Below are 27,299 nucleotides of genomic sequence, written 5' to 3'. Positions count from 1 at the left end.
TTAGTCAGTCAATATGGGAGCAGTGTCAGTGTCCTTTAAATATTCCACAAATAAATGGGTCTTCAGTCTTGCGTTTAAAGACTGCAAGGGACTCTGCTGTCTGGACAGCAAGTGGGAGTTTATTCCACCATCTTGGAGCCAGGACAGAAAATTTACATTTACATTTATATTTACAGAATTTAGCAGTCTGTCTTATCCAGAGCAACTTACAAAAGTGCTTTGTCATTTACTCATAGAATATATCCAAGTACAGTATAGTAGGTTAGAATGAAACATACCAATAAACTAGAATACTGTTGAATACAGGGATGAATACTGATACCTAGTCTCTATGCTTGTCTTCCATGATCCTGAAGCACAGTATTTCAAGCCGAGCCGTACTTGAGGTTCGAAGTACTCGAGGTACAGATCGGGCTTTGACCATTGACCTCATGTATGAAGGGGCTGGTCCATTTTTGGCTTTGTAGGCAAGCAACAAGGTTTTAAATCTGATGCGTGCAGCTACAGGGGAGCCAATGAAGGGAGCGCAACAGTGGAGTAATGTATGAACTTTGGATGACTGAAGACCAGTCGTGCTGCTGCATTCTGGACAAGTTGTAGAGGTTTGATACAAATACAAAGGCTCCTTGCTAGAACCTCATAAACTGTGTGCTTCATCCTCTGTTTGAGCACCAACATAGACAGTTATTGCCACTGTTAAAACATGATTTGCACCAGTTACAATGGCTAACCGTGGAGAGCTATAACCATTGTGTATTTTCGCTGCTGCTGCTGACCCCTCCCCCAGAGGAGTCCCTCCGTCCCCATTGGTCCCTGTATTTTGGAGCCGCATAATGTATCACGCTTGACAGGTCATGTCCAGCCTCTTCAGTTGTGGAACTCTGGGCCAGAGAGGGTCGCTGGTTCACTCAAGTCTCTTGCCACTTTCAACCTCTTATGTATATTCAAACAGGACTTACTGATGCTTTAATGCTGCAGTAAGTGCACAGACGTTTGCCTACTACAGTCAACTGACACATTAACTAGGAAAAGTAAAGCTACTTATTTATATCTCATGTTTTAACAACACTAAAGATGTGTCAAACTGAAGTGTAAAACAGTGCTATGCACTGCCAAATAACCTTCTTAATATACAATGTTAAGTAAGTTTAATGAACTCATATTTGTAGACTAACAGACTTTCTAAAGTGGTGCCATAGATTCATATTAGCTACATTTTTGACATTAAACAAAACAAAATGTTAGCACAAGCCCCCTTCAAATGATCTCTTTCCAGTAGATGTTTTACAAGGATGCATTGCCCTGCCAACCTGCCAGAAAACACTTTACAGCAACTGGGCCCTTTCTTACTGTCTCTCAGTACTTTAGTGAGCTGTATCTTGTTCTGTCAGGATCTGTCTGTACAGCCTCCAGGCTAAACTGAATAGTTTGTTCCACAGTTGCCAAGTGGCTATTGTTATAATGGGTAGTTTAAAGCTGTAAAATTGCTATTTTGCAGCTAGCACAGCCCCAGGCTGATGGGTTTATAACCCAGCTGTACGAGGAGCTCCAGTGCACCTATCTACATTCCAGCTCCAGGGCCCTGAGTGTTGACCTCAGTCTTGCTGAGACAGGAGACAATGTATGCACCATGAAGATTGTAAATAAAACCATATTCCTTAATACACTGAAGTAATGTGACAGTGCAATCACTTGATAAGTTGATTGATTAGTAATAAACTGTAGTCAGTTCAGATTTGTCCATTGTGACCCTACAGAGAATTATGCATGAGTGTGGTACTAGAAAACTCCTGTAATAAATTTGGAATTAAGTCATTTAATGAATTCTAATGTGTAAACATGGCACTCTAGAACATTCAAGACCATCCTGAATTTAACCTCACTGCATCAGTCCACTGCATCATGGGTAAAAATCAGCTTTACACATCCATCGCATCACACACATGCACATGCGATCACACACCTTTCACATGTGTTAAACTCTTCATTTATGCTGTTCAAACCTTAGAATATGCATAATTCATTTTGCTCAGGCATTCCCTGAGTACACTGCATTATTGTCCCTAATCTCCCCCTTTTCTGCTCCATACCTCTGCAGAGGTTGCTCATTAACCCACTTCTTGTAAACACAGCAAAAAATAATGTGCAATGGGTTTAATTAGGAAGGAAACAGTGCAACAACTGCAAATTAACATTTAGATCAAAATGCAATGGTAAGATTTATTGTTTATTCAGGTTAAAGTATTTTAAATAACAAGCAAACACATACAGTTCAGTTACCATTGAAAGCAGATATTATGTTTTTTTATTATTAGAGGTCATTAACAATCACCCTTGTCAGCAGAAAATCCTCCTGTTTCATGTGAAAATGTTACATGTAGCCCATGTTGCTTTTCGTTTCCCATCTTTTCTTTGCTTCAAAACTGAAAAGAAAACAAGACAAGACGTGTGTTAATAATCCTCATAAGATATGTCTGCACATTATCTGCAAAAACAATGTCTAAAACATTTTATTGTGGAGGGAGAACTGGAAACAGTTCTTATATGTCACATGAAGCAATTACAACTCAGTGCTGTTTGCTGAGAAGTGCAGTGGCATGATAGTGTAGTGACAACCAAACAGAAAGGCATAACCCTAACCCTAACTAAACCTAACCCTAAAAATGTGTAATCCCAACCCTAACCATAAAAATACATAACCCTAACCCTGAATCAAAACCTTAACCCTGACCTGAAAAATGCACAATCCTAAACATATCTGTGAAAAGACATGCTTGCATTTGAAAAGTGCAGTGAGCGTTGTGAATGCACACATATAGAGGGAGCGATGAATTGAAGCAGCTCTATCTATACACTCATCAGACTATATAAAAGTATTACAGTATAAAAAAATCAAATGTACAGGAGGGTTAATGAAATGGCAAGACAAGGTGATAAGCAAGGAGATAATACAGACAACTGACCCCCAAGGAGATAAGACAGACATCTAACCCCCCAAGCAGAAAAGACAAACAACTGACCCCCAAGGAGATAAGACAGACAACTGACCCCCAAGGAGATAAGACAGACAACTGACCCCCAAGCTACCAGGCCTCTCCTTTTTTGGGCCGCATGTGAAGCCTCTTCCTGCTTGGTGCGGGCGAAGTCACGACAGCCAGCAGCCTCTGTGATTTTCACAGCCAGCTATTGAGAGAAGGAACAGAGAAGATCTCCATTAGGAGCAGATTGCAGCCTGGATTGCAGACCAGCACAAGGACTGTGTACATGTGTGTCTCCACCCCACCTATGCTGGGTCCTCTCCAGTTCTGACAATATGTATATATGTTAGTCAACAAATAAAGAAGCTTTATTAAATAACTAATGCTTGTACACGTAACTAATAGACATACATCTGCTCTACACCACACTGACCCACCTGGACAAAGGGAAGGGTAATTATGTTAAAATGCTGTTTGTCGACTACAGTTCAGCATTTAACACCATCATCCCCTCCCTACTCACTACTAAGTTGGAGGATCTAGGACTGCATACATCCCTGTGCGACTGGATCTCCAACTTCCTAACAGACAGACCACAATCAGTACAGGTGGGCAACTGTGCCTCATCCACCCCCACCCTCAGCACTGGAGCTCCTCAGGGTTGTGTCCTAAGCCCCCTGCTCTACTCACTGTACACCTACGACTGCACAGCCACTTCCAGCTCCACCATCATTGTCAAGTTTGCTGACGACACCGTTGTCATGGGCCTGATCTCGGACAAAGATGAGAGGGCCTACCTGGAGGAGATTAAACACCTGGAAAACTGGTGCCAGGAAAATAATCTCCTCCTAAACGTCAGTAAGTCAAAGGAGCTGATCGTGGATTGCAGCAAGAAGCAGGAGTGGCACTACCAACCTGTGAGGATCAGTGGAACCACGGTGGAGAGAGTAGATAGTTTCAGGTACCTTGGTGTTCACATCTCGCAGGACCTGTCCTGGTCCCGCCATACCAACTCCCTGGCAAAGAAGGCTCGTCAGCGTCTTTACACCCTCAGATGCCTAAGAGACTTTAGACTGCCCTCCAAGGTACTGCGGAACTTCTACACCTGCACTATCGAGAGCATCCTCACGGGGAACATCACAGTTTGGTTTGGGAACAGCATCAAGCAGGACAGACAAGCACTCCAAAGGGTGGTGCGTTCAGCAGAGCGCATCACTCGTACGGAATTTCCTGACCTGCAGACCATCTACTACAAGCGGTGCCAGACCAAGGCCAGGAGGATTGTGAAGGACCCCACCCATCCCAACAATAGGCTCTTTCGCTCCCTGAAGACCAAGACAGAGAGACTGAAGAGGAGCTTCTTCCCACAGGCCATTCGGGCCCTGAATCAGGGAAACTGATAAACTGTGGGGACCACCACCACCATGTAACATAACTGTAAATATGTTCAATTACCACCATGTAACATATAACTGTAAATATGTCAATTACAAGATGGGACTGTACATTCTGTACATTGTGTACATACATAAATACATATCATATATACATTGTACATTGTGTATATAAACATAATATACATATACTGTACATACATTGTTAATATATTTTTGTATATATATATATATATATATATATATATATATATATATATATATATAGAATATATATTTCTCTATGCACCCCTATTTTTCTTTTTCCTCAGTTTGGACAGAGCACTCAAGCATTTTACTGCGAGTTATACTGTGTATGAGTATGTATGTGACAAATAAACCAAACTTGAACTTGAACTACAGTATGTTCAGCTATTTGTTACAGATGTCCACAGTTTACATCCTTTATAATATCATTTATAACATAATTTATAATACCATCTCCAGAACTTAACCACTTAATTAAAGGAATGCCCGAACTGCAAACTGCAGTGTGTTCATTTGGAAAAATATAAAGTGAGAGAGTGAGAAGACAACACATTTATATTACATGGGAGAGAGTATGTCTGTATAATACAGGAGGATATTCTCAGGAGGGTCTGTAGACAAAAGGAGACCCATGCCCTCCACCCGCTCCCCAGAGATAGGCTTATTATTGAACCATGAAAAACTCTGATAAACACCTCGAATAAATCACACAACCTTTTTCTCTCTTTCTTTATTTTTCTTTTTTGGATGGGTAGAGTGTGTTTGTGTGAAGGGGAGGGTAATTCCTTATAATACTGAAGAACACAATCAGGGAGAACCGATTAAAAAAAAATCCTTTAACTAATGAAGAAATATGCCACCATTTCTAGACTCGGAAAACCTGGAGAGAGCACGCAAGAGAGGGAAAAAATGTTTCAATTATAATTAAGTGGGATAAACTTTATTAGAAAGAGTGAAACTAAAATATCTCCTAATGCATGCTGGGATTAGGGAGGTCAAAGGAAGCAGGCAGGAGAAATTAAACTAAAAGGGTTTTTATCACCATATTTCAGGAACCAAGGGTGTAAAATGTTCTAATTTGGGATACATTAAAAGCCATAAAGGTCTTTCAAAAAGATTAATGGTACTTTGCTTGGATTTAAGATAAGGCCTTTAGCAGACTGGGAGAGCAGGGCTCTTGCTGGGCCCTCGAGGCATTCATCTATACAGTCACTTGGAAGATTTGTAAAAGCGTCTGCATAACCTGAAGCTAACACACTATGACAGTTTCTTAATTCCTCACCATTTTTTTCCTCGAGGTTTTAAGAGCCATAAATCATGTTTTCTAGTCAGGCGTCACAGAAAGGGGAAGTCTAATGGGCGATCATGTTCATGTTTAGTAAAGATCCAACAAGCGATAAGTCACACCAGGGCAGGGTTAGAAAGGTGCAGGAAACGTATTTGCTGTGAAATATATCTGCTTGCCACAATTGCAAATTGCACCTTTATTAAACTGTTGACAAATCTTAGCATAGTTGTAGCTTTCATATCCAGCTAAATAAATAATACAATTAATGGCTAAAATGCAGCATTCCTTAAGGAAAAGGGGGTGCTGCGAGAACAGGATTCTAACCGTCTGCTTTTGAGGTTTTTACACCCTGAGATTTATCTGTTTTCTCAACACACGGATTACCTACATTAGTCTCCACTCCTGTGGGGAGAATGTCAAATGCAGAAAGGTCCATCAATCCAGCTTCACAAAGCAATGCACTACCCCAAACACACACACACATTTTTTTAATGAGCTACACCCCTCCCTCAAATACAAAATAAATAAATAAATACATGGAAAAAAATAAAAAATAAAATTTAATCTGAGCTACACCCCTCCCCCAGGGTCTGGACCCCTCCTTTCTCACACACAGAGCCAAACTGGTATAGACATTAAAGCCTAAAAAAACAGTCCAGACTACAATCCATGATTGTCTTTACAAAGGCTCAACATTAATGTCAACCAAGTTACCTAGGAGACAGAACAGATCAAAGAGACGACAAAAAAGTCCTCAAATGTCTGATTAATCAAGCCTTGCAAACAGCTTATTCCTTTTAGCCCGCATGCAAGTATGAAAATGAGATTCGGAGAGCAGTACATTGTGCAGATTTGTTCATTCTTATCGGAACAAAGCCGGCGGCAGCTTATTTCATGGATCAGTGGCGTCGTGGTGGAGCAGGAAGGCGAGAGGGGCAGGTGACGTCCCCTGTTCCTCTGGCAAGAATCAAGTTAGAGAAAAAAGTTAGTGTAAATTAGCCCCTCATATTTGCCATAATGTGAAATTATTTTTCATTTGCTATTTTTGATACACTTTTTCAGGGTTTATCTAAAAAAAATGCCACACATCCTCCAAAACACCCAAGTTGACAAATACATTCCCATTAGACACTGGTACGGGGAGAGAAAAAATATTTTAAAAAGAATACTAACAAAGCAGGATGGGGAGAGGGGATGCACAACAATTCCTTGGCATGTTGTGGGAAGGCTATGGTGTGTTTGCCTTAGAGTTGGGGTTAAGGTTAGGGTTACGGTCAAGATTAGGGTCAGGGTCACTGTAAAGGTCAGGGGTCAAGGAGTAAGGCTCAGGATCAGCTTTCTCTGTTTTTCTCTTCCTCTGTTGAAGCAGCATGTTTCCAGTAGAGACTACAGCTGCTTTATTCACTGCTGTGTTTATTTGAAGGGATTATTGGTGTGACCTTCAACCTGGACAGGTCTGTGAGGAGCATTTTCATTCTGTCTCACCACCCAGCTGCAGTATAGAGCCCTAGGGCCAAAGGATGTGTGTAAGGCCATAGGGCCAATGTATTTTTGAAAGGCATAAGGGCCAAGGGATATGTGTAAGGCACCAGGTCCAAGGGATGTATGTAAGGGCCCAGGATTTTATGTTATGCTGTTTTTTTATGTTACATTTTATGTTGTGCTGTTGTATAGTAAAGACTACAAAATCAAACCAAATAAAAACCCTGAATAAAAGATATTTTCTTTATTTTAAATTAAAGGTAGTAAGGTTTAATTATTTTCTTTTTCCCTTGTTTTAAAATGATATTCATGCTTTAAAAGTGTGTGAAACTTCTGATGTTTTTAGGGGAAAACTGACTGAAATCCATTCATAAATTTTCTCTCCCTGCAAAGCACCTTCCAATTAAAACATGCAAGGGGTGGATTAGCAAGGCTAGCATGGCAGCCGATGGCTAAATCACCGCAGTGAGACGCTCTGCTGACTGTGACGTGCGAGAGATTAATGACCAGCCTAATTCCCTTATCATACCCCCATAATGTCTAAATAATGTGCCCTTAGTCAACTCTGGAAACCACGGCTATACAGGACTGGCATGAATATCAGATAGTCCTGCCTACATGTCTACATCTGTACATCCCTCCATCTACCTCAGTCCAGAGTGAAGAGTGAAATTCTAGGAACAGCGAAAATACTGCACCACACCCTCAATCTCCCAGGACTTTGGTAGATCACACACACGCACACACACAAACTCCCAGGACTCTGGTAGAAGGCTCAAGTGTGAGGGAATAAAATATGACCACCCACTCGAAGGCTTAGACAGGGATTTTTATGTACATATATAAACTACTCTGTGTATCATTATAGTGCACACATACAGGGCTCCATCTGCAGCACAAGTCTCTACACACCCAGCCACATATGACTCCACTCCCAGTGGCCCTGGCAGGGAGCAGATTAACTGAAGCCTGTACTATACTACAACTTTCAGCCTTTAATGCTATATTAGAATCACTACCTAGGCCTTAGTTTTGTTGGTTATTAGCCAATACAGAAATGTCACAGAGATGATGACTAACTTTCTTTATCTGCATATATACAGTGTCAATTTGTTGTCAGGTACATCATATTCATGATATGTACTACTCAACAAAATTCAGTAATATCAAGGACAAAAATATACTATCAATTGAAATCAACTTTGAAAGTAGTTCAGAAAATTAAAAAAAACCAAAAAACCTGAAACAATTAACATCACTGTGTATGTAACAGATGCACTAGCAGTGTCTTGTGCTAAGTGGCCTCATATACTTGGCAGTCATGACTATGCACCTTGTAATTATGAACACTGAAACCATGTATGTATGTATACCATGTCACTGTAACATATGAACAATTATATTTTTGGTTGAATTTTCAGTTAAATTTTGGTTTTGATCACAATAATTTTGATACCCCAAATAATCAAGCAATTGCTGTTATTAAAATTGCTCTGCAAGATTCACCACCACAAGCTCATAGCTGAGGTTCTTTTCTTTTTTCACAGCACTCCATTTAAATTCTTCTAAGTTTCTGGTTAGAACAGTCTGCCTTTACAAAAGAAAATGTACATTCCCAGAATGCACCAAGCCATGTATAAACAACAAAAAATGCAAAGATATTGGCCAATCTTGCTCTAAAGAGCTCTTGAAAGAGCGGTATGTTAGTATATTAGCAAATTTCATTACAAACATCAACACTAAATGAATGCCAGCACACTGTGCTATCTAAATCACAGTGCAGAACAAAACCACAAAAAAGCATAAACTGAATGACTTTGGGGTACATGGAAAGATCTAATTAATGTAGGTTACTGATTGGTCAAGAAGACAAGGCTCCTATAATCATGCCACCAACTTGACAAACAGCAAGACATGCAATGCAATCCCTCCAGGGATATCTAATGGGAAAGCCTGTGGTGAAGTGTTCTTAGTGTTTCAGGGCCAATAATCTGATTCTACATACACAAGGCTGTCATCTTCAGGGAATGAGGGAGAAAGGCAAGAAGAAAAAAAGTCTGAAAGTTCATGGGCTTTTGTTCATGCTCCATTATCTTCCCTCTACTGAGTAGGCGAGACTTATTAGCAGTGCTTTGAACTCACACTTACAGTAACGTGCCATCAACAGTTTTATAAGCTAATTAGAAAAACAGTTTAATTAATGACTGACTAGCAATAAAATGGCAATCATAAAAAAGGAAAGAAACTAAGGGTGCTAAGCTGCCACTACCACCAATTAGGGCTAATTACAAACAAATTATATATGTGTTTTGCTGTAGGCTTTAATTTAAAAAAAAAAAAAAAAAAAAAAAAAAGCTTTAATTAAAAGAGAAAACATGGTAATTAATTAAACAGCACAAAAATCTACACTGAAAAGTATGCTTTGTCTGTCAAGTAATTAATGAAATACAATAATCCAAATGAGATTCCCCAGCATTTGATAAAGACTTAGTACCCATTTTAAACCCATTTCAGAATTAATGGGCAAAAAATTTAATGTGAGTCATCTGGAGAGTTCACTGGGTGATAAAATTGCTTATGCTGAAGGAAAAAGGAACAAAGATGAGACTTTTTCCTTAACAGAGTCGCCGGAGGAGGCTATGCAGAAATCAGAGGGTGCTGTCTTTATTGGGGAAAAACTCAAAAAACTAAAATAAAGATACACTATGGGTGAAATGATGGTACACAGAAAAATGAACAAAAGATCATCTAATTTGTAAAGGACATTTTTCACCTGTCAAACTACACAATCTTTAAACAGACAGAGATTATATACAGGAAATGTCCATGCAAAATGCTTGAAGTGACATTTATTGGATTTGCCCTATAGAGATTCATAACAAGATCAAACAAACAAAGAGGAATTACCTACATGATCCCAACATGTATTAATGACTTTCACCTTTCCAACAGATATTAATGACCTCCACCATCCCAACAGGTATTAAATGACCTCCACATTTCCAACAAGTATTATTGCTTGTGGACATTGGGGAAACAGGAGGGAGAGATTCCAGGGACTTTAAACTCAAATCACTATCACTATGTATCCTACCAGCCTCACAATAAACTAGAGATAGGATTTACATAATGATCTGTCAGCACCTCTACAAAAAGAAGTGAAAGCTGTGAATTCTCTCTTTCATATTACGATGCTACATTACTGATGCGTGATTTTGCTTTAGTGCACAAGAAATCCTGTCAGCCTGCTGGTACATTACACTAGTTGATGTTTGGCACAATCCCGCGACACATATATGACTGATGCCTGTTTACCGCTTCCTAACCCTGTTCCTCCAATTCTATTTTTGCTTTTTTCTTCTACCCTGTCAGTCCTCATCTTTAATCATGTTGAATATTTTTATGTCTTCTGGAGCATGTAAAATGGACATGCCCCCCCCCCCCCCCCCAGCTGAAGCTTGTACGGAAGTAGTAATAAAAGGTGTATAGGGAAGAAATCAGTGGGTATAATGAAGAAAGCAGTGTGTATAGGGAAGAAAGAGAGTTTTTGTTTAGCACTGCTTTGTCCTATGCTAGCACAGATTACATGACAGCTCACCTAATAATTCTTCTTATTTGGTAAAACGAAGCCTCTTGGAATGGAACCGCCTTCCAAATGCAATACCCTTAAATGTCCAAACCACTCATGATGTCTTACAAATACTCTGCAATATGTCCCCTTAGTCAAGTCACTTTTAAAAACCTGGAAGTTGTTACGTGAACTGAGCTTCAGATAACCATTATAAAGCATTTTGTCTGCATATGGAGCACCTCCATTGTGAGAACTGTGACTGAATAACTGCATTTAATAAGCATGGTCAGATTCACCAACCCATTTTGAATATGCCAGTAATAAGTACACTGGGAAATACATACATTTGGATACAAATAAGTGAAATCTGTAAAGACCAAGGAATGACAAATACAAGTAATACTGCTGGAAAACTTGTAAGGATAAAGATCCTATGAAGAATCCTGACAGAGGGTGACTCATTCATATAATACAGTCACTTAATGTTATGCTAATTAGGGAAGTTAATTACACCTTGTGAATCACAAAGCTGTGTCAAACAATGTAGCATAGTCAAAGAATGAAGACATGCCTGTTCCTTAACTGGAAAATACGAAGTAGTAAATCTAAAATAGCAATGTATTAGAGGCCGATAGCTACTCTCAACATGCTTTTGGGGAGGGGGACAGCATAAGAACACAGATCCAGAAACTGCCAGACCTATCACAATACTAAAGCTATGAGCTGCATTTCAAATTGCAACATGTAATCATTGTGTGTGCAGAAACATTATTAATGTTCAAAAAACAGAACAAGGTTTTAAAACCTCTTTGAAAATCTGAAACAAAAGGAGTTAAAGCTTTACAGGACACTTGAAATGCACTTCCTAGAGCAGACTCTCTCAAAGGAACCTGTATTATCCAGCCTTGCTGCTTTCAGTACTTGGGCAAAGATGAAAGCAAACAGATCATTACATTTGCAGGAAGTCTTCAAACACGTTTTACCAAACTGTGTTAAAATACAATTTAAAGGGAAAAAAATCTAAATATTCTGAACTGATTAAAGAGACTAAAACACGATAGTGACAATCCATTTACAAACAAGAAGCTTCAGCAGACTCCTCACATCTCACAGCACTTCTTTAAAGTGAGATAGATTCTCTGAGGATGAGGAGGTTATATATTAATTTTCCCCAAACTTAACACATATATTACTTCATGTTGTGTTCTTAACCCAGTTCTCAGCAGTGACTATTAAAACACAAGACCTACAAACACTTCTCACTCTTTGTCTCATTCAACTAAACACCTTAATTTAATGCTGTGTTAGTACATAAACATATTACAGACTGTATGATATTCTTCATGTCCATAGATACAAACATTATTAGGACCTTGAAATTGAGACCTGCCACAGTTGGGATTACTGATTATTAAATAGCTCATCTTGTTGCTTTGAAATGGCAGCATCTTGAGCACTGTTTAGGCAGGCCAGGGTGCTCGGCAAGTGAGCAGAGAACTATGATAATCAGCACTGGCTGGATTAGAAATTAGGCCGTAAAATGTGGCGGTAACCCCCAAATTGCCCTGGGGTCTTGAGGCACAGGCTACACTCAGCTCGGTTTATCTGCTGTTCCTGGTGGGACGACTGGCTGTACATAGAGACCACACTGCACTGAATCAACACAAAAAGTAGAGGTGTAAATGACACAAAAATTCATGTGATGTTTACAGCAGTATTCAACATTGGAAGAATCCTAAAAGGATTCGAATCAATTATTAACTTACTTTGGTACCAAGCAGAATGTGCATGCCCAGCTGTGTGTAGTGTGCGCCAGGGCATGATCTCCACTGTTGGGATGAGAAAGCGCACACTAGGATCAGCTGAGAGGGAGAAGACTCCACCCAGTCTACTCACATACACCAGCACTATGGGAACCGTTCTAAGGTAACACAGCTCAGGAATGGCAATCCAAAATGAAAAAAGGGGGAAAAAAGCCACTTGCTCTGCTGAGTCTTTTCCCACTCTCCACCCTCCACTCTTCTCCACCATGCGCTCATCACTCTTCTCCACTCTCCACCCTCCACTCTTCTCCACCATGCGCTCATCACTCTTTTCCACTCTCCCCAAACCCTCCACTCTTCTCCACTCACCACTCTCGTGCTTAGTTAACTATAAGGGTATGGGTATGTGAATGTAGAAAAAGAACACTGCAGTAAACTTAGTTAGTTAGTTTTGTAGGGCAGTTAAGATATTAACTAAACTCAAAACTCATGAACATACAAGAGGGCCCTTCACATTTATAACTGACAGTATTTATGAGTGATAACAGAGGTTTCAGAGTTAGGTTTGAGAAGTTTGAATAATAACTGATTCCACTAACTGACTGAAATAACTGACTCCTCTTTCTTTCATTCACATTTCAATGTAACAAGAGGACAAGATGCTTGAGAAGACATTTGTATCAACTTGTATCATCAAAAAAACAAGCATATTTTGTCATTGGTCTTCACTGTGTTTGTATATATTGAAAGCATGATGAATTGATATCTTCAATTTCTTAGAATTCTTTACAAGTAAAGAGTCAGGGCTAGATCCACCTAGGAGAGAAAAGATAAGCCCCTTCGACATGCTCTGTAGATAAGCTCAAGAGACAACAGTATGGATTACTCCCACAAACAGTACCTGGAATGAAAATGTACATGAGTCACAAGCATGTTGTCTATTTAATGCCTGTCATGGTGGCATGGCTATTAGGAACATGGTTATCACACTTCCTTTGAACAAAAATAAACCTATCCTCAACACTATCGCAACAGGAATTTATTAGTTCAGACATATTGAGGCATTTTTACACTCTCCCTGATGAAAGCATAGGGTATAACTGATTGTGTGGGAATTTACTACTTGCTGTTAACAAGATTAACACTGCTTTCCCCAATTCGATGGTAAAATTATTTTTGAAGCAGCACTTTGTTTTCTGATCAGCCACAGTCACTTCAGCTACAATTTGTATCAAATTTGAAAATTAATTATCACTGAATTTGCAATACTGAAAAGCAAAATTGCAAAAAAAAAAACAACAGCAACCAAAAATAATTCAACATGAGAAACAAATTAAATTATCTTAAGATGGCATTACAACATAGCATTCAATGGAAATGGTAGCTTCAAGGAGGATCTAAGACTGGCAAATAAAATAAACAGTGCAGAGCAAAGGATATTGGACAGTGACCCAGTTTTGGGTGCACCATTGTGCAGGAAAAGTCTTGAATAGCTCTCACTGGAAAATGCCCCAAAAATAAGAGAATGACTTTCCTAAATTCATGCTATTGAACTGTAAACTAAATTGCCTCTATGCAATTTTCAAATGTTGCTCTCTGGGATCAGTGTATTTTAATATAACAGTGTTTGCATTTTACATGGAAGAAGAAAGGCAGTAACAACGGACAGTGACAATATTGCTTGTTTGAGAACTGGGTGTTGTACACTAGCAACAGCTTGCTCATGCCGGCCCACATCATACCCTCTTGGACCACTGGAGGGAGCCTCCGTACATTGACCTGGACTTTGTTTTACTCTTCTGTTTTTGGATCCATCTTCCTTTGTACTTTGTCAGTTTTGGACTGTTGTTTGTTTTATTGGCAACTTGGTCTTGTAAACTGGATTATTAAGGATTGTGTTTTTCTGAAATGTTAGTCGAGTATTTTCATATATTTCAATAACAATGTGCTCACTTGGGCGCATATTCTCTTTCTGAGCACTTTCCATTGACAGAGTGCCAGTGTTGCTGCAAAAAATGAACCATTCTGCACTTTTTGATTGCACACAGTTAGTGTCATTCTGGCCCCATAAACCTTCTGGTATAGAATTAAGAGATCCATGAACAAGCAGCTGAAAGGTGGCGCTTGTAAAGTTTTAGCGGCCAGTTTCCAAAAATTCACTAATATGCCATATTTTATTTTCCAATATTCCATCTACCAATAAACAGAATTTGCAGTTTAATGACTGTACACACAGAAAAATAAATCACTTGTCTTGCTTATAATCATCTATGACAATTCCTCAGCATCACAAAGAGATGATGAGAGTTCATTTTCTATGGTCAGATATGTTCTCAAAGCAAGAACTAAAATTAGCAAAGTATGTTATGCTTGTTGTTTTATACCATCTGTTGACTTTGGTTTGCAGGCTAGGAAACACCCACATCCATGTACATGGCTGTTCTGCTCTCAAACCCATGAAAATGCAGCCTGTACTTCCTAGTCTCCAGCACAATCACTGGTACTTTCTTGGGGGAAAAGTGATATCTGCGCCTCATAGTTTCATTACAGAAGACCTTGCCAAAGTGCAGGATCAGACAGGAGTAAATTTGCTCTCCTTGGTAGGAGTAAAAGGGTGCCCTCCTTGGAAGCCACCTTCAGCAACTGCAGGAGATATCAACTACAGTACAAGCACTAAATGCCACCACAGATAGGTCTGTGACTGTTCAGGCTAATAGCCAAGTCCAAGTCCTCATGCCAGAAGTACTGGGTTCAAATTCCTTTGTTGCAGCAATGCAAAAACTTGATGGGTCCTTTGGTAAACGCAAAGGGTTCTTTATACTTTGCAATATACACTTCATGACTTATCACCAATGGTACACCAGAGACTCTGATAAGATCACCATGCTCCTTTCACTGCTCACAGGTAGAGCCTTAGACTGGGATCCCGCTCTCTCTCTCGCCAGTTCGCAGAGAAGTTAATGTGTTATAGTGACAGTTCCAGTAGGTTTTTGACAATCCAGTTTCATTCAGGGAAGCAAGGGAGTAGTTCTGACGCCTCAAAGGACACAGCTCAGCTGAAGTCTATGCAGTGACGTTCTGTACCTTAGCACCTGAATGCGGATGCAATGAGCCTATGCTTAAGATTGCTTTTAGCTGTCATCTCAGTGACTCTCAAAGGGAGCTAGTCCATTGAGATAACCAATTATCCCAATCTCCTTCAGTTAGTGATTTGTAAAGCTGCATTAAGACAAGTTGTATTCTAAAAAGTGCTATATAAATCAATTAAACACAACTAGACAATTCATACAATTTGCACAAGCTCCAGTCAGACCAACATTACCACAACATTATCACTAAAGTGCCTACTGTTTCTTATAAAAAATAACAGCCCCCCCCAGCCAAACACAACATGTCACTACCCTGTCACATTGTGCCATTAACATCCCCAAAACAGGACCTCAGGTCCACCCATGAATACCCTGAAGACCAAAGGCCTCGGGTCCTCAGGACTGTCTTAATTAGTTATTATCTGGCATTAGCTTTCCCTGTAACAGCGCCTATCCTCCATCATACCCAGCACGTTTATCCAAGAAGAAATAAATCAAAACCATAAATCAAAACCATGCCTACATTCATACTTTCACTTCCCCCACTGTCACAAGATTTTTCTTCATCAAGAGTGATAGAGGTTTTCTCATATTGTATTGACTACCATAAACTGAATGCCATTATGGTAAACAACCCCTGCTGCTAGTGCCCTTAGCACTGAAACAGTTTTGTGAAACCAAGATGTTCATTAAGCTTGATTTCAGGAGCACTTATAATCTTATCCACATATGTGAAGGGAAAGCATAGAAAACCACCTTCATTACCAATGGCCAGTATGACTATCAGGTAATGAGCTATGGACTTGTTAATGCCACTTCCATGTTCCATTCCTGACATCTCCAAGTGCTAGGTCATTGAATGTCATTACCTCAATGTAGAATATATGGAGAATGTCCATAGTAGTGTCTCGCATTTGCCCCAAAAGGACATTTTCATTAAACTCAGAGATGTGTGAATTGTATTGGTTATCCCTTTCCCTCCTGAGATATCAAAATGAAATGATGCTGAACATCCAGAAGATTCAGCCTGTACCAGATTAGCCTGAACTCCAAACGGTTAAAGAATTTCAATATATACAAGGTTTCATTAGATCTCTATTGATGGTTAATTTTTGTTCTGCAGCTACACTGAACATCCTTACAGAGCTCTTGTTGAACATCCAACTGAAAGGTCACTTTGGAGTGATCAAGCCTCCAAAGTAAAGATCTCTTTACTTCAGCACATCCTCTAACACGCTAACCACACACACCCTTTACCCTTTCGCCTTTTACTCATGAAAACCTATGGCTACTGAAGAAATATTATGTGGGAAATAGATAACTCCTGGCTATGAAAAATGCTCTCAAGGCATAGAAACATTGGCTTGAGGGGGCTGAGCACCCTTACATTGTTCTCATGAAAGATCACAACTTTAAAAGTGTGCGGTGTGTAATCTCTACTAAGATGGACGGGCTTTGTGTTTTTCCCCTTTTTTCAACTTAGCTGTCCAGGCTTGAAGACTGGGAAGACCATCTCTTTTTGACAGCATCAAGAAAGCTCTAATGCCTCTATTACTGTCATGCCGTGTTACAGCATCAATAAGGTGGGACATTCTGGAGGACATACAAAAGGGTCACAAAACAGACCATGTCAATGTGTACTGCAGCAGTGCCACATGTGCCCTTGCACAAGTGCTTGTGGTTACACATAGACTTCATGGTAAACCTTCCCTCTTCAAATAGAAAGATCACTATCCTGGCTATCAACAGAAAATATCAAAGCCCCCTGGTTAATACCCCTGCCAAGCTTCCCACAGCAATGAAAATGGCAGAATGCCTCTTTAACAAGGTGTTCTGGCTGTATGGCCCCCAAGAAGATCTGACAGGGGGTACAATTCATATCTCGTCTTTGGAAGGTGTTTTGTCAGCACTTTCAAGTAAACCTCAGACTGTGCTCTAACTATCACCCACAGAGCAATGGGCAGGTGGAACGATAAACCAGGTATTCGGCAGGTTACTGCATTCCTACTGCATCCAAAACCAAGAGGATTGGAGTCGCTATCTGGGATGGGCAGAATACACACAAAACTCCCTCACACACCCATCCACAGAATTAATGGCTTTCCAATGTGTGCTCAGCTCCCAGCCCCCACTCTTTCTTAGATCAGGGGAAACCTCAGAAATGCTGGCAGTAGATGACTGGATGATGTGCAGCCAGCAGACCTGGGAGTGTGCATGTGTGTTCCTCCAGAGAGCAATACATGGCCAAAAGACCCAAGCAGATGACAGTGGAGACTGCACTCCAATGACCAGCTCAGCCAGACAGTCTGGCTCTCCAGGCAAAACCTCTGCCTTCGCCAGCCACAATAAAAACTGTCCTCTTTGTATAGGTCCCCTGTAAAATAATCAAGAAAATAAAGCCTGTAGCAATCCATGTCTTGCTATTAAAACTGGTTTTCTCTCTATGCATAGAGTATGCTAGATCCCTGCCATATTGTCCCCAGCCACTGGAGGGAGCCCTCATCAGTGTTAGTTTCCCTTTTGAGTTCATGTTTGTAACCTATCCTTGGCTTCCTTCTTATTATTACCTTGCATATTTATACACCTTTGTGTCTCTTTGCAAGGTCTTACCAACTATCTAGTTCGAATTTCTGTGCTTTTCTATATTTCGTGTATTTATGAGTGCTGTATAAACCCAGACTTGCTCCTTTTTGGATTTGTCTTTGTATTCTGCTGTTGAGCTGTTATTAGCAAGCTAGGAGGCAGATTTTTTAGCTGTAAAGCGTTAAAATTCAGTCACATCTTAACATCACATCAACTATTTATCAGACATTGCAGCAAAATGTTTCAGAAAAAATGAGCATACAAGTATCTTATTCCATCCAGAGGAATGCTAAGGTTTTTTTATATGAATAACTCCTTTCCTACTGCTGAAATGTCTATAAAAGGACTTTTATGTCATAAGTAATAGCTGCAAAGCACAAAGTTATATATGTTTGCAAACTTTCCAACTGAATAGCTTACAGGAGCAAGCCTCAAACAAAGCCATTTTTCAAATTAAAATGTGACTTTTCTTCACTCTTTTACTCGCTCTTTTGGACAATAACTAAAATGCAGCAGCACACAACTGGAAACAGCTGAGCTGCCAGCTGTTTATTTATGGAAAGGGGGCAGGACCACACATAAAGAGACATGATTGCAATGTGGTTTACCCAGTTCAGACTGGGCCGATCACCTGTGGCATTCTTCACTTTAACTTGCACTGTGCATATTATGTCATGGCTTTATTTTAAGTGCCATGGAGGAATACAGATTCTCAGATTACACAAGGCTGTTCTGCAGTTATATGACTCTTTTGGTAATAAATGCATAAAACAGACATTTGCTAGATATGATCCTTTAGTTTAGAGTAGGGCAAAAATTGAGCTGATACACACAAACCAAGTTTCAAAGTTTCAATGTGTTCACAAAATTAAACTGTATTTGAACATCAGCTATTTGAAACTAGCTGTTGCTGCAATATGTGAATGCTAATACAGAGATTGTGTTAAAACGTTTTGCTCAGTTCAGCTTATTACAAGCATGTATACACATTCAGCACAACAATATGTTGATATTGTTACTCTCACAATGCCATAACGGCATTAACCCTACAGCTATCATGACAATATGAGTTTCTATTGGTCACTGAAGCAAAGTTCAGAGACATAAAAGTTCTAGTTGCTGTGATGGTCTCAACTCCAGGAATGTCTTTCTCATAGCAACCAGACATGTGCAAGTGTTACATTTTCAGCCAAATTAGCTCAACCGCTTGATCCCAGGTACCTTTCTAAGATGTGATGCTTTAAAACTGGAGGCCCAACATTTAGTCACAAGTACACTTCAAAGACCCAAACTCATGCCTTGAAAGCTTTTTGGATCTTGGTTTGAGAGCTTTGTGCCCATCATTAAAAGAAGAGCCAGAAGTGATATAGTGGGTGTGCAAGGGAGGGGATTTCCATTAACTCCAATCAAAAAGGGCTTAGAGACGTTCCACCTCTGTTGAATGGGGCACAAGCATGAGGCACCGGGCTGTTTGCGTGCTGCGTGTTCGAGTTAGCTGCCTCTGTGTCTTTGCAGGGCAAAGTGACTGTGGACCCATTAGCCCAATTTGTCACAGTCAGAGCTTCCCCCAACCACCTCCAAGACGGCTCATCAGCGTGACGTACCTCGCGAGAAGCCAGCCTGTCACTCAGCTCTTCAGCCTTCCCATAGTCCCCTTCAGCAATGGCGCTCTCCATGCTCTTTTCCAGACTTGACTGGAGATGAGAGGGGGAGACATAAAATGAAGTGATTTTCAAATAGAAAAAGAAGAGGAGAAAGAAAAAAAAATCAAAGAGTAACTTTAAAACGAAAGCCTCAGGGACTTTTAAAGTGATTGCCATTACAGCAAAGATATAGATTTTTTTTCTCCCAAATGAAAACCGTTACATGATTAAATATTACAGAAAACCCCCTACATCTTTCAGGAAGGCTACAGGAAATTACCAAACATTACCAATCAAATATCTCCATACAACACTGGCTTAACCTTCTAACTGTTCAATTGAATGTGGAAGTGCTCACAGATCACAAAATCACAAAAAAACACAAACACAAAAATCTTTTGAGAAACACAAGACCTTTTATAAAATATCTTCAGAACTGATTTTCCACTCATACACACAACACAATCAAAGCAACACTGATTCCCATTTTCCATACTGTTATAACAATGTGCAACAAGGTGCAGCTCCATCCTACTCCCCACACCCGCATTTTATATGTACAGAGATTTCTGTAGGAATATCAGTTCCTCAGTTTATAGGAGGGTTATTCTCTCCCTCTTTCTTTCTCTCTTTTCTTTAATTCCCACTATCTTCTCTCTTTCTCTCTCTCATCCCCTCTTTAAAACTGGCCTTAATAGTCCACTGAAATGTAACTGGATAAAGTGTTAATAAAGTGTTAATAAAGTTCTTATTGCCCTCCAAAGAGGGAGAAAGGTGGTGGCAGAAAAAAATGTAATTACCAAATATGATTAAATTACCAACTGCTGTTCTTTAATGACATGACTGACATGATTGTTGCTCTTTAATTATGGCTTTTCATTATAAGCACAAAGGCGGGTGAAGGGGCAGTGCCTACTACATACAGCTGCATAAGGGCATGATGATTAGACACATCAAAAAATAAATAAATAAATAACACACACACACACACACCTCCAGACAACATTTGATGCACACAAATCTGGTTGGACTTGAGGGTTATTGAAAAACTAAACATATGCAACAAAGCTTTTATTATGGAAAATAATTATGCTTAATATTCAAAGTGTGACCTTACAATATTTCATTCAGACATATTTCAAATGGCAATTAAAATCAAACTGAATTAAAATTTTAACTGAATATTCACTGTGGTAAAGATTTAAACCAAAAGATGATGAACACAACTAATCAGTTTGACCAACAATTTCATTAAAACTTGTACTCTTAATTAAAGCTTTCAGTATGCATTATCATGTATTATTCCAACAAAACAGTCTCACACTTCAAAACTAGGGATTAAGGGCAGCATTCCTTTTAAATTAAATTAACAAATAATATTTTAAACATGTATATGGCCAGTAGAGTTTAGCATTTTAAATAAGGATATGTTCAGTAGAGTTTATGACAACTTAAAAATTCTTCAATAAATTTACCAAAGAGAGTTATTAAATAGGGAACCTTTTACTGATATACATCAGTGTACACAGGGAGAGAAGGGGTCAGAGGATAGGAAGGGACCAGATCTATATTAAATAACTGGATTGCTAATAACCTAATAATCTTGAAGCGAGCACAATGCCATACTGGTTTGCCCAATAACAACAAGTGTAAGTGATAGTTACCATGTTCAGGATCCAGATATTTTCTTTAATATATCACTTGTCCAATCCTCTCATTTTAAAAACTTATTCATGTGACAAACCACATAGTCATGTAATTAGTTTAGCAGCGGAATTAATCTATTTAGTATATAAAATTGAAAATGCAAGTTTTGGGGGTTTTTTTGGTCTGCTTTCGTGATAATCCATTATGTTGTCTATCTATAGATAGATAGAAAGAATGTTGAAAGCTTGTCCTATCTTAGTTGACTAATATTAACTGGGGTATTACAAACTATTTTTTAAGGTAAAAAATTCATACTCAAGCTAAAATTACTTACCACACATAGTAAAACATGCCAATGTCTTAGCTATCTTATGAACTAATAATCACGGATTGTGTACAAAGTAGTTAATAATCTTAGTATTAACTACGTTTTCAAATCTATAAATTAGCAAAAACGTAACAAGCACATTAATAATATATATTTTAAAAAGCCATTAAGTGCCCTAATTAAAGAAACACATGTGAACTGTTTTGCCTCATACCTTGAAACGGTCAATTTGCACAGAAAGACTGGGCAGCATGTCTTACTCCTTACTCGGGGACATCTAGTGGCTTTCCTCTCCCCTGTTAGTTTGTTATTGTTTCAGTTATCCAGTTCCATATTATAGACCCGTGGCAACAGCTAGATCATATATGTATAGTACACAAGACTGTAGGGCCGAATGATTCTCAGTACAGATGGTAACCGTTCCAAATGCATCTCCACACAAACACGGTTCAGCTCAGAACTCTTACAGACCATGCTTATGCATGCATATTGATCATGCATATATGTGGCATACAGGCACATGCTTTTGTCTCATTTGCTCACAGAAGAATACTTGAATGTAAATCACCTAAACCACAGAGAACGGCTCAATCACCTGATGGGTTTTTTGTTGTTGTTGTTTTTTTAAAAATCAGACCAAATTAAATACACCAGTAGAAGATCAACCAAAACATTTTTTCAATGATAAATCCCCCGATAACATCTTTTGAAAATATTAAGACACCCTTATATGTATTACATTCATAGGCCATGCCTACAGAAAAGGTATAGCAGATCTAATAAGTATTCTTAAAACCTTACAAATATGACACTTTGTCTTTTATTTTACTTCATCCTTTGATCTTCATATATGTGAAACTCAGTTTATACCAACATGTTTAAGTACCAAAATTATAGTTGTAGGTTTTATTTTTTTTATTTTTTAAGCTCCCAGCCATATGGGTTGGGGAGAAGGTGTTCTAGGTTTTAAAAGGAGGAAAGTGCAAAGTATGTGATGTAATCATACTCAAATGATATTGGTGTTGAATAAAAATATAATTGAAAAAGTGCCCTTATGTTATAATTAAGTAATTAATGTTGCCAGATGACAAAATGCTCTCTGGTTACACCTGCATACACACACACACACACACAGGGCAATCTTTTCTATCCAGCCGTATTAAAGATCAATCCTCTGTCATGTTAGCATGTCTATTCTTAGGCTGTGCCAAATATGGTCTGACCTAGTGACAGAAAGCTGTCTCATTTTTGATACCGCATATTCTATTATGTCTGAACATGTTGCACTTGCTGTCAATTACATATTTCCACTTAATCATCTACTTTGGAATCTATATATACTCATGTATCTCTGAATAAATCGTGGGTGCTTCTCAGCTTCTCTGACCCTGTGTCACTCATTCTGAGAAATGTGCCCCAGGGCCCTGAGGAAGGACAACCAGACCAGCTGAGGCAGACAGTGGGAACAGAGTAACAGGGTTAAGCAAAATAGGGAAATACATTGGGCAACATTTTACATTTACATTTTATGCATTTGGCAGAAGCTCTTTTTCAGAGCCACTTACAATTTTCAAATCACATTACATGAGGTAGGCAAGTGTAGTGTTAGAAGTCTTGCCCAAGGCATCTTATTGGTATAACATATAACACTTCCCCAGATGGGGAATGAACCCCAGTGCACCATAGGGGAGGCAGCATTGTTACCCTATACACTATACCACCAATAACTACACAATACCAACTACTACCCCATTCTCTGTCTAACCCTAACCCTTTCTCTGTCTAGCATTCAAAGTTATTATTATTATAATTATTATTATTATTATTATTATTATTAATAATAATAATAATAATAATAATAATAATAATTATTATTATTATTATTATTATTATGTTTCTATAGCACCTTTCTCAAACTCAAGGATGCTTTACAGACAGATAAAATCACTCAGACAGCTTCTTTGCAGGCATGGAATCTTCTATTCTCCTTCTCGGCATTAAATTAGAGGATCTTACAATCACTATTAACTTTAATGTGCAGAACAGTTTGACTACAGATGTTCCCTTGTAAAAAAAAATAATAAAAATAATAATAATAATAATAATAATCACCTCACATTCAACATCTTCAAACTGACCCAGAGAACAAAACTCTGCAGTAACATCACCATGTCAAGATTAAGGTACTTTCATCATTAAATATAATAATTTCTAGTCGGGTATTCTCAGTGCCTTTGACGCAGAACTCTGACTTCCCCACCAGTATTGAGTTGGCAGAAAGTATTATTACCTTGAGAGGTAGCCTACCACAGGCAGGGGGCTGAAATCTGTCATTGATGCCAAAATACTCTGTTAGTTCCTCCCAGTGTTTCATACGAGCCTTTTCCCTGCAAAAGGAGACAACAGCTACCAGTTGTGATTTTGTTACATCAGAATGTATATTTTTCTATTTTGCTAGAACCATTGAAAAGACAGCTGGATTTTTCAGTTGTAATGGGGTGCTTCCTTGATTTAACATTCATCATCTCTCTGTCACCTCCTAGTTAATACCTCTGCCATTCTGGGTTAAGGTTAGTTAATACCTCTGCCATTCTGGGCTAGGGTTAGTTAATACCTCTGCCATTCTGGGCTAGGGTTAGTTAATACCTCTGCCATTCTGGGCTAGGGTTAGCTAATACCTCTGCCATTCTGGGCTACAGTTAGCTAATACCTCTGCCATTCTGGGTTAGGGTTAGTTAAAACCTCTACCATTCTGGGTTAGGGTTAGTTAATACCACTGCCATTCTGGGTTAGGGTTAGTTAATACCTCTGCCATTCTGGGTTAGGATTAGTTAATACCTCTACCACTCTGGGTTAAGCTTAGTTAATACTTCTGCCATTCTGGGTTAGGGTTAGTTAATACCTCTGCCATTCTGGGTTAGGGTTAGTTCATACCTCTGGGGTTCTGAAACTGAAATTCTTTAGCTTCAGCTGCCTATTACTTTCTATTTGACTCAAACCGTGAGTTATGTTCATATGCGCACTTTCATCTATTAAAGCTATTGTTTGATTCACAAGCATCTTGAACAATTACTTTTCCTGTAATACACAGTGGTAGTAGTGTCTTCATGTAATTGTCCTGCAGGAGGTTAGGTGGTCCAAGCTGCTTGTATTATCTGTATAAGCAGTAGCTATTAGACCTCACCATGCCTTCTCATTGAGCTTGACATCGTTACTGTCTTTTAGTACAATGTTTGCAGCTTTTGTAATTTAGAAATTCAGAGGAGCAACTTTAAGACATGTATTGGTAAAAGAAGAGTTTTTTTTTTCTGCTGTGTCACCCCTTGGGGCTCAGGCACTTTAAGCCTAAGTCCACCAATCACACCACTGTAAGGTTAGGGTTTACTTTACTGCCTAGACTAAATAGCAGGAAAAGTAAACCATACTTTAAACCCCATTTATCTCATGTTCTGCACATTTTTACATGTCTTACATGTGATTCCGCAGTTCATAGAAATATCACTTGCAAATTACGTATCAGCACCCTGAATCCATTTATAGTCCAAGTTAATGGGAGACTATGCAGTTTACATGCATAATTCGCATATGCAGTTTACATGCATAATCAGTGCATACTACATATATTTTAAGCCTAAAACAAACTCATGCCTTCAGTTATTTGTTTAATCCAAAAACAACCTAAACCTTTAAAGGGATGCTGAATCTGTTCATTTTGCAGAACATTATTAGGAGGTGTAGGAAGAGCTGGTCATACAGATATCAGACCAGCATTAGGAGGTGTAGGAAGAGCTGGCCACAGAGATATCAGACCAGCATGAGAAGGTGTAGGAAGAGCTGGCCACAGAGATATCAGACCAGCATGAGAAGGTGTAGGAAGAGCTGGCCACAGAGATATCAGACCAGCATGAGAAGGTGTAGGAAGAGCTGGCCACAGAGATATCAGACCAGTATGTACACTCATTTTATCACAGTAGTAAGATGCCAAATGGGAAGGCCCTTCTCTTTTTCACAATAACAATGTGGCAACAACTTCCCTCAGAAACAGGCAGTAAATGGCAAACAATGAATCCAGTCTATACCATGATACCTTTAAAGGTTTAAACTGTCTCACATTTAAAGATATAACTGAGGATGTGGTTCTGCATGAGCAAGTCTTTACTGTACCTCTTCTCAGAATCATCCTGTTCTTCAGCCCCACCTGTGTGTAAAAGGGAGAAAAAACATTCATGTTGCCACAGACAGGCCAAAAAAATAAACTAAAAATAATAATAATTTATATATATATATATATATATATATATATATATATATATATATATATATATATATATATATACACACACACACACACACACAACATTTTGAGAAGTCTGAAAAATTGCAATCTCAAGCATCAGTGTACAGAGATGTTATTTACCTTTTTGGTGGTGTTTTTTCCTCCTTTTTTTTGGCTGAGGTTGTTTCGTCTTCTGGACTTCTTTTTCCTTCTGAATTACTTTAAATTTCTACAATTACAATTTCCCAGGATGTTATCTAACTGACCTGTACTAAGTGACCTGTACTTTCTCATTAAGATCTTAAGTTTATTGTCTGCATTAGGCAACTGACAAGGTGATTAGACATTACTGAAGAAAATGTACAGAGAGCAGGCGTAGCTAAACTTAAATAACCCTAACCCTATTGCCTCTTTGGGTAAAAAGTAATGCACATCGCATACATCTTTTAAACGGTCTTGGCTCTGTTGATTGATACAATGGGAAATAAATCATGGCTTTTCACTGGTTGCACATTAACTGCGCACAACTCCGAGACTCGTTTGTCTCACCTACGTTTGCACGTAACTATAATACGCTTGCTGTTCTGTTGCGCGCAATACACACCAACGTAAACGTGTGTGCACGCAAAGATGAAGTTATATCTACATACCTGCCACAAATCTAGACGAACTCCGGGTAAACAGTCCTTCAAAGATGGATCATTTTGCACATTCGCTACAGTACAACAGCCATCACAATCTGTCTTTTTCTGTGATGCTGATGACAGAACAGACTGAGACAGCGATAAGTAGTGGTTAAGTTTGGTAGGCGAATCGGACTGTCCGTCAGTTTTACTTTGAGTGTTTGGGACACCATCATCGTCTTCATCGGTACTTAATTCAGCCTCACAAATTCCCTTAGGCAGTAGTCCGCTGTACATGTTGCAGCAGGCTAGTAAAGAAACCTTTGTAATTCTGTTCCTGGTTGCTTTGAGAAGCCACACGAGTCTCTGATTGTTACGGGAATATATAGTTTCAGCCTATTTAATAACGCAGTAAATAACGCCTAACCTCCGTAATCTGCAATAACCACACTCGCATTCTGTTATTACGGTCGGGGCTTCCGCATTTTAATAAAGAGTGATAAGATTGGATGAAATAGCCCTGCCAATCTGTAGTAACAACGATTCTTATTCGTTGATACAGGTCCTTTCCGTCACTGTCTGTTGTAAGTTGTTCAATCGTCTGAGA

General features: G+C 39.0%; 1 protein-coding gene across 2 annotated transcripts; it reads right to left on the bottom strand.

Moving 5' to 3' along the window:
• Positions 1 to 2,206: 2,206 nt before the first annotated feature.
• Positions 2,207 to 27,169, bottom strand: fam204a (family with sequence similarity 204 member A). Of its 2 annotated transcripts, XM_027023745.3 has the most exons (7): positions 26,720 to 27,169; positions 26,211 to 26,298; positions 25,958 to 25,991; positions 24,084 to 24,180; positions 19,780 to 19,869; positions 3,077 to 3,183; positions 2,207 to 2,423 (listed from the first exon to the last, which is right to left on the bottom strand). In XM_027023745.3, the coding sequence occupies exons 1-7, from the start codon at positions 26,987 to 26,989 to the stop codon at positions 2,372 to 2,374; spliced, it is 738 nt and encodes a 245-aa protein (XP_026879546.1). In that variant the 5' UTR covers positions 26,990 to 27,169; the 3' UTR covers positions 2,207 to 2,371. The 2 variants fall into 2 exon arrangements, with proteins under 2 accessions (XP_026879546.1, XP_081581020.1); XM_081724894.1 differs by lacking the exons at positions 2,207 to 2,423; positions 3,077 to 3,183 and adding an exon at positions 4,670 to 6,644.
• Between the last annotated feature and the right edge of the window lie 130 nt (positions 27,170 to 27,299).

Source organism: Electrophorus electricus, chromosome 12 (genome assembly GCF_041902795.1).
Source record: "Electrophorus electricus isolate QZ-2024a chromosome 12, ASM4190279v1, whole genome shotgun sequence".
NCBI classification, from domain to species: Eukaryota; Metazoa; Chordata; class Actinopteri; order Gymnotiformes; family Gymnotidae; genus Electrophorus; species Electrophorus electricus.
Note: the sequence above shows the minus strand (reverse complement) of the source record. Positions and strands in the feature narration are given on the sequence as shown.